Source organism: Palaemon carinicauda, chromosome 1, assembly GCF_036898095.1.
Source record: "Palaemon carinicauda isolate YSFRI2023 chromosome 1, ASM3689809v2, whole genome shotgun sequence".
Lineage (NCBI taxonomy): Eukaryota > Metazoa > Arthropoda > Malacostraca > Decapoda > Palaemonidae > Palaemon > Palaemon carinicauda.
Genome location: NC_090725.1, coordinates 40,445,881 through 40,463,380, shown reverse-complemented (window position 1 = coordinate 40,463,380; position 17,500 = coordinate 40,445,881). Strand labels below are relative to the sequence as shown.

The 17,500-nt window shown below is 33.6% G+C and overlaps 2 protein-coding genes across 2 annotated transcripts in view; both read left to right on the top strand.

The window, feature by feature from the left end:
- The window catches only part of LOC137640485 (caldesmon-like), a 23,143-nt gene extending 22,695 nt beyond the window's left edge, over positions 1 to 448 (top strand). The window contains exon 4 of the mRNA XM_068373044.1: positions 1 to 448. This exon is cut by the window's left edge and continues 283 nt beyond it. Within this exon, the coding sequence (XP_068229145.1) occupies positions 1 to 448 (448 nt within the window).
- A 36-nt stretch (positions 449 to 484) lies between these two features.
- Positions 485 to 17,500, top strand: part of LOC137640379 (small ribosomal subunit protein bS6-like) — a 39,618-nt gene continuing 22,602 nt past the window's right edge. Inside the window, exon 1 of the mRNA XM_068372974.1 lies at positions 485 to 580. Coding sequence (XP_068229075.1) covers positions 485 to 580 — 96 coding nt within the window. The remainder of the gene's footprint in view (positions 581 to 17,500) is intronic.

Below are 17,500 nucleotides of genomic sequence, written 5' to 3'. Positions count from 1 at the left end.
AAAAAACACGAAGCCAGAGAGGCAGACAAAATACACGAAGTTAGGCAGGCAGATAAGAGACACGAAGCCAGAGAGGCAGACAAAAGACACGAAGCTAGAGAGGCGGACAAAAGACACGAAGCCAGAGTGGCAGACAAAATGCGCGAAGTCAGAGAGGCAAATAAAACACACGAAGCCAGAGAGGCAGACAAAATACATGAAGCCAGAGAGGCAGACAAAAGACACGAAGCCAGAAAGGCAGACAAAATACACGAAACCAGAGAGGCAGGCAAAACACATGAAGTCAGAGAGGCAGAAGCTAGACAGGCAGACAAAAGACACAAAGGCAGAGAGGCAGACAAAAGACACGAAGCTACATAGGCAGACATCAGGGAAGCAAATCCTATTCACTAAACGTCAGAGGACCAAAACAGAATCTCTGAGAGATCTGGAATCCATTCGTCGATAATCACTGCCATTGCCCTAATGGCTAAGTCAAATTGAAATGGCCCCCGACGCCACACAAAGTGTGACGGGCCTTCGTCCGCCCGCCAAGGTGCCAACTCAGGTCAAGCAAGGTTGGATGCGAATGCCCGGCCGCGTGAGTGTGCGTGTATGTGTGTGTATTTTTACTTTAATGCAATAGTTTTATATTTTGCTTGTAACGATCTGTAATAGGAACACAGAAAATAACTACAATTGACTTATGTTTTTTTTTTATCTTAACGTTTTATATATTTCTTAAAACTATCTATAGATGTTACAAACAAAATTAAGAAAATAACTACTCTTGACTTGTGTGTGTTTTTTTATTGTAATCTTAAAGTTTTATGTATTTCTTTAAAAGACTTTAAAGGAACAAAGAAAATTTCAAAAAATAACTACAGTCGTCTGGGTTAAAAAAAGGCACTGGTATATAGTGTCGAAATACATCATAGGGAATTATTTTTTATGTTTATTTCGTTTATCGATTTTGTTAAGACTAAGCAATATACAGAGAGAATGCAAAAGAAGCAGGGGAAGGAAGAAAAGACGACAGATTGACGAACTAAGAAAATATACAGGCTTAAAATGGCATAGAAAGACCATAAACAGACACGAGTGGGAGGACATGTCTGAGGCCTTTGTCTTGCAGTGGAATACTTAAGGCTGCTGATAATGACGACATGGTGATACTCTTAATAAACAGTTCTATACCTAATTAATTCATGATAACTCAGGACAACAGAGACATAATATTGGCATTTTGAACTTCGTTACAGGAGATATAGTCTTCTACGGCAGATTTACTTTTCAAATGACTTCGGGTTTTACTTACTTTTGGTTGTAGAATTTTTAGAATGTAGTATATTTATTAATTATATTATAACTGTTTCAATAATTTATCATTATTTATCCCTTTTTTCATGTTTTAATCTATTATTCGTATTCCGATGACAATGACCTTAGCAGTCACAACGCCACATACATATATCATTCATTCATTGATATCAAATGTATCTAGATATGCTTATTTCTATTCAAAATCAAACCCAACTGTTAGTTCCAGCGTGATTTTACTGTTATTTTAAGGGCTCAATATCCTTAGTGATGATATCTTTAACAGTCTGCCTTATTTGAAAGGTTAGTTTACCTTGTTAATGGTGGACGCTGGGAGCTCTGAGGACTCTGAGGACTCCAAGTGCTTCCGAGGATTCCGAGGGACTCGAGGGTGGTGTTGTCTCAGGGATTCATTGAGGAATGAGTCGTGCAATAAAAGTTTTCTTTTTTAATCAATATACTAAGATATAATCCAAGTTCGGAAATTCTTATCCGTCTTAGATTTTCTCAGCCTATTGGTCCCAAAAAAATGTAAAATGAGTGTTATGAGAAAGAGCTATGGCCCGTTCCCCTCCCACCCATCAGCGTCTCAGTTTCTCTGAGCCTATTAGAGCCGAAAAGAGTAAAAAAAAAAAAAAAAATAATAACTCTTGTTGAGTGCTAGGGGTTAGCCGAGTAACCCCCGCCCAACTCCTCAATGTCTCAGTTTCTCTGGGCCTATTGGTGTCGAAAAGAGTAACAAAAAGACTGCTGTGTGAGTACCGGTGAGTGGCCCTACACTTACGAATAAACGAAAGGCAAACAACATCCAACACCTGTGAAACCTTGTGCCTCTTACATGTACTCACCTCTTGAGAACGATTATTCATGATTCATTCAATATCCTTCAATAAGATCTGTCAACAGTTCGGCGATAGAAGTCGTAGATGCAGTTTTTTTCTTCCAATTTCAAACACCTGATTCTTAACTCCATCGCTCGGAAGGGATCGTCAAAAATTCTGCCCCCAAAACCCTTATATCTGTCATCCAAAAAGACCTGCTGATCCGGAATATCGTGATTTGTGCATTGCCTCTGCTGAGGCCTTGGAAGTGGGCAAGTCACTCTTAAAGAAAGAGGAGATAGAATTGAACCTTAATGAAAATACCATTTTATTTTCCTTTGAGGCTACTTCCAAAATCCTGGAAACCTTTAAAAACCTGCTCACCATCAGGGCATCAGTTGTTTCTTCTCTGGCCACCAATTCCAGGGCTGAGGTTGTACCATTGCCCTAACTTTCCATAGGGGTCATTCAGAGAGGGAACCTTTCCATATGACCCCTATTTTCCCCATTATAGCAAGAGAGCCACCATTAATCGTAGATCTGAGAACCTTTAACTACTTACTCCTCTACTAATTTTAGAGGGAGTGATCATCTCAACTAAGAAACTCTTCTCCACAGTCTTTTAAATATGAGCTTATCCTCCTCATCTCCTTATTGTTAACGTCTACGAGGAGAAGGACAGCTGGTGTCCTCAGAGAAGCAGGAAACATAAAAGAGATACGTTTTTCGTGTGCCAAAAGGATCGAAACACCTTGTAAGGAATATAAGATGTCATAATTTTCCTTTTTTCAAAAACACCAGTTCTGGAACTCGAAGGTTTTCGACCCCTTATCTTTCATGATCAGGAATGTGTACCATGAGGGATTACATGTCTCTTCCAGGATCTTATTTTCATCATCATCATCATCTGCTCCTACGAGTATTGACGCAAAGGGCCTCGGTTAGATTTCGCCAGTCGTCTCTATCTTGAGCTTTTAAATCAATACCTCTCCACTCATCATCTCCCACTGCACGCTTCATAGTCCTCAGCCATGTAGGCCTGGGTCTTCCCATTCTCATTGTAGATGGCGAGAATTTTTATTAGAGTGGAAGAAAAATTCCTAATTCATCAAGTTACGATCAGCCCATGTCCTCCTCCTCCAACGATTATACGCATATTTTCCACCCTCGTAAAGTACCAACCTCCTTCCCCAGCTCCCTAGTACGCATAAATCAACACAATAATCACTTGTTATCGTAGGAAATCATTCATTCTACAGCTGATCACATCGTATCATCGGGAACCTTATTGGTCATCCCTCGAAAACACTTTTTAATAAAATCGCTGTCATCCAGCCAGTCCTATGTCACTCTGAGCTCATTCTTGAATGAATATGTATGAAATAGTATCATATAAGTACAGAATCATTGCTGGAACTCTGTATTACAACGTACCGCCTACATGAACTTAGTATCAATTGCAATGATTGCTGCTATCTTGCAATGTTTGTATATATTACTTAAGCTATTAACCATCATTCAAAATTTAAACTCCACTGACGTTCTGTATATTTCTTTCATTTTAAAATTCCTAAACAGAATGGGGTCCGCATATTCGAAACATAGGGATTACCAAAAGACACTGTCTTACCTCCGTGTAGTTCCAAATCTAGATTTTCCAATACATTAGAACTTCACAGCCATGAATAATACTCTGAATTATCGTAGTAAACAAAGTATTTAACAAAATACTTAAAAAAAAAAAAAAAAAAAAAAAAAAAAAAAAAAAAAAAAATTATAATAGCTGATCTGTAACTGAGGCATTTTTTCTGCACTGTAATTTAATATCTTTAGGTATGGGGTTGGTGCAAGAGGCCGGATGAAAAATATTACGTAGAATAAAGTAATTTTAACTTAGTCGTTACATAGGGGAAAATTATCGTCAGGTGAGCGTAGAGTAGTTTATGCTTATAAATAATGATACCTTATTAGTTGGTGAAAGTAGAGAACTTCCACGGAATCGTAGAGTTTAAGAACCAATGAGATTTTGGCAGCTGGATGAAATTCTACGGGAAATGATAAGTTAAAACCATGATTCATTGTTAAAACTCAGGAAAATCAAAACTCAGAGGATTGGAAATGTTGTTGTTGAGGATTGTCAAGGCCGTTATTATTTCTTGCGTACATTGTTAAGCCCCTTCTTTTTAATCGGAAATGTTCTGTAAAAATATTCTGTTCTCAGCTGTATTTCAGTAAAATACGGGAGACCGTAATTTTTACCCTACTTTGTTATCATCTTTTACGGGTTGGTGACCGTAATATCACTCCGTTACGTCAATATATCCGTTTTTAAAACGGTAAATGCCTTAATTCCAAGATTTTTACCGTTTCTTACTGCAAATTTTTAAGTGTAAATTTTGTTTCTAGTGCTGTCATCATTCTCGGGCCCTTGTTGTCACAGATACAGATGCTGTGAATTATACAGTTGCTGTTGCTCCGTTGTGATTGTATGTTTTGTTATCAGTGAAGTTGTGAGGACTCAGATATAGTTGTTACTTATGCAGTTGTTTTTGTTGTAATTGGGACCTTTACATTCGCCGTATTTGTGATAGATGTAGTTTTTTTTTTTATTTGCTTTTATTGCTGGGACACTAATTGTTATTGTTGTTGTTGTTATTTTGGTTGATAAACTTATAATAATAGTTATAGTCTCAGGTGTTACTGGGTCTGAAGAAAGTAATGTAAAGGCCGGCCTGCACTATCAGTGAACACCTATTAAAATCACTTCACCTCAGAGATCCATAAGTTGGAAACAGTAAGTCCGAGCAAGAGTAGGACTTTCCACAAAAGTTCCCATAAGAAACCTTTTTCAGGATCAAAACATTCTTCTAGAAGGCACTGTCTAAAGAAAGAACCAATTATTGTTGTAGTGCAAAGCACCTAGCGGAAACAATGTAAATCTCTTGCTAGTTTCCGAATAAGGAGATGCCCCCTAAACTAGAACTTGTCTTCCCAAGCAGCTTCCAACATTCCTTTTGCACACTAATGGTGACGGCGAGTACGTGTATAATTATAGTGTAGACGCTAACAACTGAAGCACCATCCCTGAACGAGGCATTATCTGAGAGAGCAATATATTCGAAAGTGGCCACCTGCCATGTGTTAGTAACTGATTAAACACAGTGAGTGATGGATGTCGCTTCGTCAGTTGAACCCACTATTAGTGATATAACCACTGAACGGACAAAAACCCTAACATTTCACCTAATTGAGAAATATAGTGAACATCCCAGCTTAAGGTGGCCGATGTGGTAACATCCCTAACTGGTGAACACCAGACTGGGATTCGAGTCCTAGTCAAATTCGTTAGTTCCTTTGGTCGCTGCAATCTCACCATCCTTGTGAGCTAAGGATGGGGTGTTTGGGGGAGCCTACAAATCTATCTGTTGAGTCATCAGCAGCCATTGCCTGGCCGTCCTTGGTCTTAACATGGGCTCTAATCATATGTAAATACGACCAGTCTCGAGGGCATTGTCCTGCTTGCTAGGAAAATGTCACTTTCACTTACCTCTGCCAATGAAGAGCAGACATTAAACCTTTATGGCAGGTAGGCTAAAATGTGTGAACTTTGAGGAAATGTATAAAAAATAAGAGCATATAATAAGCTATGCTTGTCATTGAAGGAAATCAATGCTAAATGCATCCTTGAGACAGCCAAGAAAAAAAAAGGAACACCTTGAAGATGATTGTGAGATCCATCTTCTGGCGCTGGAAGTGATGACATTATGAAGTTAAGGTTCTTCCAGGACCTGGTTTCTTCAAATACCTGGAATTTCTGAGAGACAGAGAAATTCAAAGAGATTACATCATCTTTCGATACCCCAGAAACGGTGAGTTGTTTAAAAGATCTTCAGTTTGAACTAATTCCATAAACGGTGTGTTTTTTATAGTTTGAAATAACTATGTAAACCTGTAAAATCCTTTTCTCTACTATCTTTATAATTATGCTGATTTCATTAGTATAGCACATTTATGTTCGAAAATGTCATGACTTTATTAATGTGTATATATATATATATATATATATATGTATATAAATTTGTTTATTTATAACTATATTTATCTATTTATTTATTTATCAATATGTATATATATATATATATATATATATATATATATATATATATAAATATATGTGTATACATATATGTATATATGTATATATATATATATATATATATTAATGGTTATGAGGTACAGGACAGGCCACACAGCCCATTTTCTGGCCTTACCTTTTAAAGAATTAATTGATAAAAGGGAAAAATGTAAATAAACGAATTGTCAATATACTGTAAAAAGAGACCGTTAGGTAGTCTGCTTCACCAGCATCCTTCCAAACTGGTGAGTTGTGTGCTGTAGTACCATAGTTGCCCAATGGAAGTGTAGACTGGCCTGGAAGTCAAGTGATAATAAACTTTACAAGAACTGCAATAGTTAATACAATTGATTATGCAGAACAAAACTGGCGTTTGGTGAGATTTAAAAAAGAAAAAAGGCGAAGATACAGTCTTGGAATTGTGAATCTATATATAGTGAATATCGGTGCCATTTGATAATTTTCTTGTCTAGTTCTCTCAAATAATTAATCTTTACAAGAACGGTTATTGTTAACCACAATTGATTAGGCAGAAATAGGCTGGCTTTTCGAGATAATAAAAATAAAAACGAAGAAGAATTGAATTTGTTTATCTATAAAAAAAATCAGTATCATTTGATAATTTTCCCTTCACTAGTTCTCTCAACTAATTAAACTATTAGTCAGCGACAAACGACTCTGAAATTGAATAATATTAAATAAAAGATAATACCAAACAATTAAGCTTAACAAAGATGGTAGAAATTATGAAAATCGTTCATAGAATTTTTTTTCTCATATAAAAATCGATCGTAAATCCCATCAAATCGCCCACAAATGTAGTCGTTTTGCTTTTCAACATCAGCGGCGTCATAACTAGATTGGCTCGTAGACATTATTCGATCGCTAATGGAATGTCGGGAATGAGAACGTCAGTAACCAGTAATGATTCTCAGTTCCGGATTATATTGCAAATTGTAACAGCAGAAGATTGGGCGACACTTGCTATTTTTATTATTATTATTATTATTATTATTATTATTATTATTATTACTTGCTAAGTTACAACCATAGTTGGAAAAGCATAATGCTATAAGCACAAGGGCTCAGTGAGGAAAGAAAATAAGGAAAAACTACAAGGAAAGTTAAAAAACAATAATAATATTAAAATAAATCTTTCATATAGAAACTATAAAAACTTGAAAATAATAAGAGGATAAATACTTCAAAATAGCAAGAAGAGAAACCATAGTATAGTATGCCCGAGTGTACCCTCAATCAAGAGATCTCTACCCCAAGACAGTGGAAGACCATGGTACAGAGACTGTGGCACTACCTATGACTAGAGAACAATGATACTTCACTGTATCAAAATCATACAATCTATACAAGTACTGTCTTGGATTAGAGTTCTCTTGCTTGAGGGTATACTCAGGCACGTATTCTGTCTTATTTCTCTTCTTTTTTTTATTGTTTTTTACTTATCTTATAGTTTATCTATATCCTTGTTTCCTTTCCTCACGGGGCAATTTTTCCCGGTTGGAGTACTTGGGCTTATAGCATCCTGCTTTTGCAACTAGGGTTATAGCATAGCTTGCATTAATAATAATAATAATAATAATAATAATAATAATAATAATAATAATAATAATAACCATCATCATCATCATCATCACCATTATTATTATCATTATTATTATTATTATTATTATTATTATTATTATTATTATTATTGTTGTTGTTGTTGTGACATTTTTATAGCTTAAAAACTAAAAATCTAATATGAGGTTGTTACTATTCTTGACATATTTCATTTTCATCGTTTTTTACATCTCTTTCAGTTTATTTATTTCACTGTTGGAGCCCTTGGGCTTATAGAATCCTGCTTTGCCAACTAGGGTTATAGCCTATATAAAATAATAATGATAATAATAATAATAATAATAATAATAATAATAATAATAATAATAATAATAATAATAATAGTACACACATTTATCTAAATATGAAATCTGATGCATTATCACTTTCAATACATGGAGCTTTTGATTTATTATAGTACAAATTTTACATAATTCATAAGGATGAAGAGGATTATCATCTCATTCTTAGAGGCTTAAGTTAAGGACCCGATAAAGTCATTATCAGTTTAATTTGCTATTGAAGATCTTAAGATTTAAGATTTACTATGTGGGTGGTTTTATATATATATATATATATATATACTGTATATATATGCATATATATACATATATATAAATAATATATATATATATATATATATATTTATACATATGTATACACACACACATATATATATATATATATATATTATATATTATATATATATATATATACATGCAGTATATGTATGTATGTGTATATAGATATATATATATATATATATATTTATATATATATATATATATACGATATATGTATGTATATAGATATATATATATATATATATACGGTATATGTATATATATATATATATATACGATATATGTATGTATATATATATATATATATACGGTATATGTATATATATATATATATATATGTATATATATATATATACAGATATATAATCTTCTTTTTGAGTGAAAATACCTTAACATGGGGAGGGGTTTGTGTATCTCTCTCTCTCTCTCTCTCTCTCTCTCTCTCTCTCCGGTAACGTTTATGGTAAAAACTCATTCGTTTCTTCCTGCAAACTCTTCGCATAAAACGCTCACGCAAGGGAGTGACCGTGAGTAGAGGAGTAAGAGAGATACAAAGAGAGAGACAGAGAGAGCAGAAATCATTTGTATAACGATATGTATGCTGGGGAGAGATAAGAATGAATAATGTGAAAGTGTATGTGTATGTCTCTGTGCGTTTAAGCGAGAGAGAGAGAGAGAGAGAGAGAGAGAGAGAGAGAGAGATAGCAATAACATTTGTATAACGTTATGCATGTATGTGAAAAAAATAGTGTAAGCTTATATGTATGTATTTGTGCGTATGAGAGAGAGAGAGAGAGAGAGAGAGAGAGAGAGAGAGAGAAATAATATTTGTACAACGATATGTATGTGAGAGAGAAAAAAATATTTAAGCGTAAATGTATATATTTGTGTGTATGGGAGAGAGAGAGAGAGAGAGAGAGAGAGAGAGATAATATTTGTACAACGATAAGTATGTAAGTGAGAAAGAAAAAAGAATGTGTAAGCGTATATTTATAAGCATTTGTGCTTGTATGTAAGAGAGAGAGAGAGAGAGAGAGAGAGGGGAGAGAGAGAGAGAGAGAGAGAGAGAGAGAGAGAGAGAATATTTGTATAACGATAAGTATGTATATGAGGAAGAAAAAATAATGTGTAAGCGTATATATATGAGGATGTGTGTTTGTATGTAAGAGAGAGAGAGAGAGAGAGAGAGAGAGAGAGAGAGAGAACGGGGGCCGTAGCTCAAAACAGTTTACTACTAAAGTTTGTATCTTTCTGAGCTCCAAGAGTTAGACGATATGCAAATGACGTCGAGGCTGAAATACAATCAATAAAGTTTTCAATTTCTTGGATAATTTGCAACTATAAATATTGATTGCTTCGCTTTAGTGGCGTTGCAGCTTAGCACCCTAAACGCCCCCCACCCACACCCCACCCCCGAACATACACAACCTCCCATCCTTACTCCATTTAATTAACCTAACATTTGAACTCTTTGTTTAGACTTTTTTTCGATACCTGGCTAATTTTTTCTATTTCAGATTTCTAAATATTATATCTGTTATAAATTTTTTTGACTTTTATCGTCCTTATTACGATTATTATTATCATTACTTCCGCCAACGAAGTTGGAAGGAGCCTATGTTTTACCACCTGTTTGTGTGTGTATGTGTGTGTATGTGATTGTTTATGAACAACTTACTGGCGGCCACAATTTTAATCGTGAATAATGAAACTTGCATGGACTAACTGTTATGTAAATAGCTAGAAAGGATTAAATTTTGGAGGGCCAAGGTCGAAGATCAAGATCACGGTCAAGCAAAAGGTCAAGAAATAGTCTGCTGCGACTGAGGTCTGTAATCATTATCATTAACCTATAGGAGTTTTGCCAATTGTTTATACTAAACAAATTAATAATAATAAAGTTTTATGTACAGAAATGTAGAGTAACATAGAAATAATTACTCATTCTATTTAAACATGAAATGTTTCTATTATTTTTTCCTTAGTAAAAGGTTAAGAAACAATACGTTCTTTTGAAACCAATACCAACAAGGAAGGTATATGTGTACACACATAAACACACACACACACACACACACACACATATATATATATATATATATTTATATATATATATATATATATATTATATATATTACATATATACATATATATAAATACATATTTATGTATATATATATATACATATATACATATATATATATATATATATATATGTGTGTGTGTGTGTGTATATATATATATATATATATACATAAATATATATATACATACATATATATACAATAATATATATATATATATATGTATGTATTATATATTATTATTATTATTATTATTATTATTATTATTATTATTATTATTATTATTACTGAAGTCCGAAAAATACAAATAATATAATTTTCGTATTATAAATTTTGATTCTTAAGTATATTTCTAACAAATCAAGATTTGATATAAGATTTATGAGTATTTATAATATGTTAATGTATAACGTTATCTGTGTATTTATAGTAAAAGACTAAGATATGATAATGGATTTTAAATTATTTCTAACAAAATATCAAAGTTTGATTACTTTAAAGGTCCTCTTAGCAAAATATTATGATTTCATAATAGTTTAAGTTTAATTTTATGGAAGGTCATGATTTGAAGTAAAAAACCTATATGTATTTCTAACAAAAAAAAAAAAAATATTAAGATCTGGTAAGGATTTTAGCTATGTTTCTGACAAAAGAAAATCGAGATTCAAGTGTTTTTTAGCAAAATACAAAGGTTCAAGACACATGATAAAGATGTTCTATACACATACGCATATTCATATATTATATATATATATATAGAGAGAGAGAGAGAGAGAGAGAGAGAGAGATTCATATATATATATATATATATATATGTATGTATGTATATATATACATGTATATATAGAAATATATGTATAAAAGATATATTGATGTGTGACTTTGAATCTAGATATAAGATAATGAACAAATTGTTCGTATCAATATATAAATCCGATTATCTCTCTCTCTCTCTCTCTCTCTCACCTCCTCTCTCTCTCTCTCTCTCTTGTTTTCCTTTATGAATATAATTCTATACGTGGGTCGATGTCCTCGCCTGCGCGCGCACATGCACCCAAACGTGCATAGAAAAGCATTTGTTAGTGTGACGATGAGTCTTAACTGACCTTCTCAACTTATGCCTTTGTCCCCAATTTTTTCGGTGGGTCCGTGAACCGTATTTTCTGCTAAGCCTTTTTTCCATGAGTCTTTCTTTTTTTTCCATGAATGTTCATTTAATTTTTTCCAGCATTCCTTTTTTTTGGGCCCCAAAGTTGAATTTTATGCCGATTTTTTCCGTCGTATTTTCTGCGTGGCGTTTTTCCTCGTAATCTACCATAACAACTTTGCAAAAGTTATGGCGTAGAAAATACCAATGGTTTAAACGAGTTTCCACATGGTTGGGCAGTTCCAGTGGGTTGGAAGGGGAAGGGGGGATGAGGAGGGGGATGTTTTGTGGCGGGGGAGAGGTCGATTCTTTTCCAAAACGACGTACTAATAGGGGGATTCAAGGCTGGCTCCGTTATCATCTGACGAGTGGTAAACTGAAATCTAATGTAGGGCTCAGCCGATGGTAACAGTTCTAATGATCTTTTATGCTGTTGGGTTTAATTTCATTTTATAATTTTCAGTGACACTGAGATACATTCTTATGGCCTCTTTGTATTCACATTGCAACAACGGTCCTTGAGTCATTCATGGATGGTTGGTTTATATTGAATCTTCTAAAATACCTTAATACATATTTTATCGTGTGTCTTTTTTAAAATCTAGTTATACTAGGATACATCCTCATAGCCTATTTGTATCTACATCGCAAAGAGAGTCTTTGAATCATTCATGGATCGTTGGTTTATAGTTAATCTTCTAAAATACCTTATCAGATATTTCATCTTACTTTAAAGATTTTGTGGAAATTCTTAAATTATAAAGGCAAAAATTGATACCAATTCACTTATCTCTGTAGAACATAAGATTAATATTTCAAGGCATGTTATGCTGAATAGGTTAAGCTAGAGTTTACAAGCATGTATTCAGTGCAACTGTAAGCAAAACATTATCGGAAGATAGATTCTAAAGTACGGTGTCTTTAAACACATTTCTACAAACAGTCTATCCCACCTTGCCCTTTGATGCCAGTATTCAAGGATTCGTCCCTACAAGCGTATGAAAGACGTTTGGTAAATATAAGACATAAGATGGATTTTATAGCCACTGGCTTGGAAAAAAGGATCAAAATAGGAATGAATATCCTGCTGTTTGGAATATTTTATCGTTATTAAACCTATAAAGGTTGGAATACTTAATACTGTACCCTATAAGGGAGGCGGTCTAGAAAAAAATCATAACAGAATGAAATACAACTGAGAAATATAGGTTTAAAGGTGTTAATGAATAGCAGAGGCAAGGGACAGTGACAATGCCCAAGGAGGAAAATTTCCAATACCCGATCTCCACCCAAGCTAGGACCAGGGAAGGACCAGGCAATGGCTGCTAATAACTCAGCAAGTGGACCTATAGGCTCCTCCAGTCACCCCATCCTTAGCTCACAAGTTGAGGTTGCAGACGCTACAAGAAACTATCGAGCTTGAGCGTGTCTCGAACCCAAGTGCAGTATATCAGCAGGCATAGACGTTTCCAAGAGGCTGTTACAACGGACATATTTGAATGGAATGTGGAATCAAGGAAAGCAGATCCAAGAATTAATCCAAATACTAGAATTTTTCTATACATAAGTTTGTAAACAATCTGAATTGTAAGCTGCAACGCCAGCTTTTTGAAATCAGGCAATCCTATTTTTCAGAAACGTACCTCAGAGGTGAGACGTTTTAAGGAAAAATACATACTTGTAATCCAGTCCAAGTTTACAGTTGTTTGTTGTTGTGAGATTAAGGTAGCCTTCTGCCAGCACGATTTCTACTCTTTAAGCAACAGAAAATATTATGTTCATTCTGTTTATCTTGTTTGAGATTCTTTAGATAGAGAAAAGAACATGAACTACAAAGGACATTGATGTCATTTCGTATAATTTGAAACTAATTTGGCAAATAAAAGAGAAACCACCCATGAAACATGGTAGACATCTTTTGCTTCAATTCTTTGGATATATTAATTAAACTAATATGTAAAAAAGAAACCACTGAAATTATTTGGTTTATCTTAAACTATTTTTACAAGGAAGATGGCCATAAATTACAGAAACATTTCGATATTTTATTTTGTTTTTTATTACTTTATACAGGGAAAGACATAGATACATCCTCCAATTGGTCACCATTTGAAGTTATTACTTTGATTAAACTGGTTTTCACCATCACAGCATCTCTTTTTACTCATAATGATGATGATTGAGATTGTACTAATGAAATTGATGAGACTTTATTGTCTTACTTCATTGTGTGCGTGAGAAGAGAGAGAGAGAGAGAGAGAGAGAGAGAGACCTGTAACCGATTGCCATTACTACTGCAACTATTTCTACTATTACTGATGAGGACTGACATTATGCTGAACAAATTAAATAAAGATTTATTATCTTACTTCTGTATGTGTGTGTGTGTGTGAGAGAGAGAGAGAGAGAGAGAGAGAGAGAGAGAGAGAGAGCAATGACTGACTGGATAACGCTTTCTTCCGTAATAATAACAGTTGGGCGATTGCCTTTAAGGATTTGTGTAGTCAAAAGGTCTTCATCCCTCTTCCTTTACCAAACGTAAAATCGTAGAGGATAGCAAAACTAAGAAGAAAATAGTGATTACGCTCACACACGCACAAGATTGATTCAGCGAAGGTTTTTGTTAAACAGGGTGACACAAGTCTTTGTATACTTTATATATGAAATATCTATTTTAATGTTGTTACTATTCTTGGAATATCCAATTTTAATTGTTCATTATTTCTCTTGTAGTTCATTTGTTTCCTTATTTAATTTCCTCACTAGGATATTTATCCCTATTGGAGCCCTTGGTCTTAGAACATCTTGTTTTTCCAACTAGGGTTGTGGCTTATCTAATAATAATAATAATAATAATAATAATAATAATAATAATAATAATAATAATAATAATAATAATAATAATAATAATAATAATAATAATAATGATGATGATAATGATAATAATAATAATAATAATCATTGATAATTCTGCTAAAGGGCCATGGAAGAGGAAAATAGAATGAGAGAAATATTTAGATATCTAATAGTCTAAGGAAGGGTTCCATAAGTCCAGACTGAATATCTTCAATAATTACATAAAAGAAAAATAAAAAACAGGCAGACAGTATGGCCAATAGCTCCATTAATAAACACGCGCAAAAACATTCTATCAACACACACAAACCACATACAGGCAAGACCCTTCTCCTAGCAAAACACCCCATTGTTATGCACTAGTTACTTGTAAAAATCCTACAGTCATAACGTCTAACTTATGAGAGTCTGTCAACCTGTGTTGTGGGATCTCCAACTGTGGGACAGGGATGGGAGGAGAAGGAATCTCTTCATTTTGAGAGGTATACAGGATGGGACGGATGATAGGTAGACGGGTGGGTGTTAGAACAGGACCTAAGGGGGGATCCAAGGAACAGACGGCTTGGGACGGGGAAGAAGATTTTGCTGATGGGGTGGGGGGTGGGGGCTTGAGAAGGGGGGAGTTGTTGCCCCTATATTAATGGGTCCCTATTGGGCCTCCCTTCGCGCCCTCGGTAATCAGACATAGGCGCGACTTTACCTAATAGATATGCTAATGAAATCTGCTAAATGGCCTCTGCTTTAGTTGCTGTTGATGGTGCTGTTTTCCTACCAATGGGGGATAAAGGGGAGCGTTGGGGAAAAGAGGAATGAGTTGGGGAATAAGCATCTTTGTCATCGCTGTCACTAAGCATCATTTCAAGATTTTTAATGTTGTTACTGTTCTTAAGATATTTAATTTTTAATTTTCCTTATTTCCTTTCCTCACTGGGCTATTTTCCCTGTTGGGTTCCCTCGGCTTTTAGCATCCTTCTTTTCCAACTAGGGTTATAGCATAGCAAGTAATAAAAATAATAATAATAATAATAATAATAATAATAATAATGATAATAATAATAATAATAATAAAAGCAGAGGTGGAAATACATGGTATTCATTCCAGGAAATAAAGGAAAAAAGTAAGAAGTAGAAGGAAGGGAATGTAGAAGGACGAAAGGACGAAGAGGCAAGAAAGGGCATCTAGAAGAGCGGGGCGTTGCCCCTGGGAGGAGAGGAAAGTCTATTTGTTAGTAAATACAAAGACTAAAAAAGGAATTACAAGGTTTGGCAGTAGATCATAGGTCACAATTGCTTGAATACATCAGTTCATACAAATCTAATACTATATTTTCAAATAATTTATTTTATATGTCTTCTTTCTTTCTTAAACTATTTAGTTAAGCTCTCTATCGTTATTAGTAAATACAAAGACCCAAAAAACGAATGACTATGTTTGGCAATAGACTATAAGTCACAATTACTTAATAAACTGTACATCAGTTCATGCAAATCCAAAACTATATTTTCAAAGATTTTATATAATGTATACTCTTTATTTCTTAAACTATTTAGATTTGCTCTCTATTTTTTTTTAGTGAATACAAATGGCAAAAGAGAGAATGACAAGGTTTGGAAGTAGATCATAGGTCACAATTGCTTGATATACATTCGATCATAAAAATAAAAAACTATATTTTCAAATATTTTATTTTATGTATCTTTATTTCTCAAATCATGTAGGTACGCTCTCTATTATTGTTAGTAAATACAAAGACAAAAAAAAAAAAAAAGAAAAAAGAATGACAAGGTGTATCAATAAATCACAGGTGGTAACTAGTTGATTTACATCAGTTCATACAAATCCAAAGCTATATTTTTAAACAATTCTATTTCACGTATCTTTTCTTCCATATTTCTTAAACTATTTCGGTATGCTCCTTATTGAGATCCTAATGAATATAGAAATTCCCTTTCTCAGGTAGGACACATATTCACTTTAGTTAATAGAATAAGATTGATGCTTTGGCCATGGTATCTTCAAGGATTTCACCTAGAATTAAAAAAAAAAAATAATAATAATAATAACAATAATAATAATAATAATAATAATAATAATAATAATAATAATAATAATAATAATAATAATAAAATAATAATAATAATAATAATTAATAATTTGTGTGCGTTGACACTTCAGGGTTATCAATAGAAAGTGACCCCACAAAATCTATTATTATTATTATTATTATTATTATTATTATTATTATTATTATTATTATTATTATTATTATTATTGTTGTTGTTGTTGTTGTTGTTGTGGTAATTAGATAAGCTAACACCCTAGTTGGAAATGCAGGATACTCCTTTTCCTGTTCTTTTATTTCAAAAGAACATATATATTCACATGAAACAAGCCTTAAAAGCCATATCTTCAAAGTATAATTCTAAAAAAAAAAAAAAAAAATAGGAGAGAAGAAAATTAACGGATTCCAATTAGAAAGAAAATAAGTATATAAGACCACTTTTGTAACAATTAAGAAATGGACTTACGTGTGTGTCAATATTTTTAAATGCAAATAGCAGAAAAATGACTTTGCTAGTGATTTTAGCCTTCTGAAAGGGTTCTAAACTTTGTAGAGGCTGAGCACTAAGTGCAAGTTGTGGTGAAGCCTTTCGAAATTATGTTTCTGGAAACTTTGTATACGTTGTAGAGGCTGTGCACTAAGTGAAAGTTGGAGTGTAGCCTTTGAATTTAGCTTTCCGGAAACGTTGTATACGTTATAGAGGCTATGCACTGAGTGCAAGTTGGGGTGTAGTCTTTGAAGATAGCTTTCTAGCAACTTTGTATACGTTGTAGATGCTGAGCACAAAATGCAAGTTGGGGTGCAGCCTTTGAATTTAGCTTTCTGGAAAATTTTAGAGGATAAGTACAAAGTGCAAGTTGTGGTGTAGCCTTTCAAGATAGCTTTCTAGCA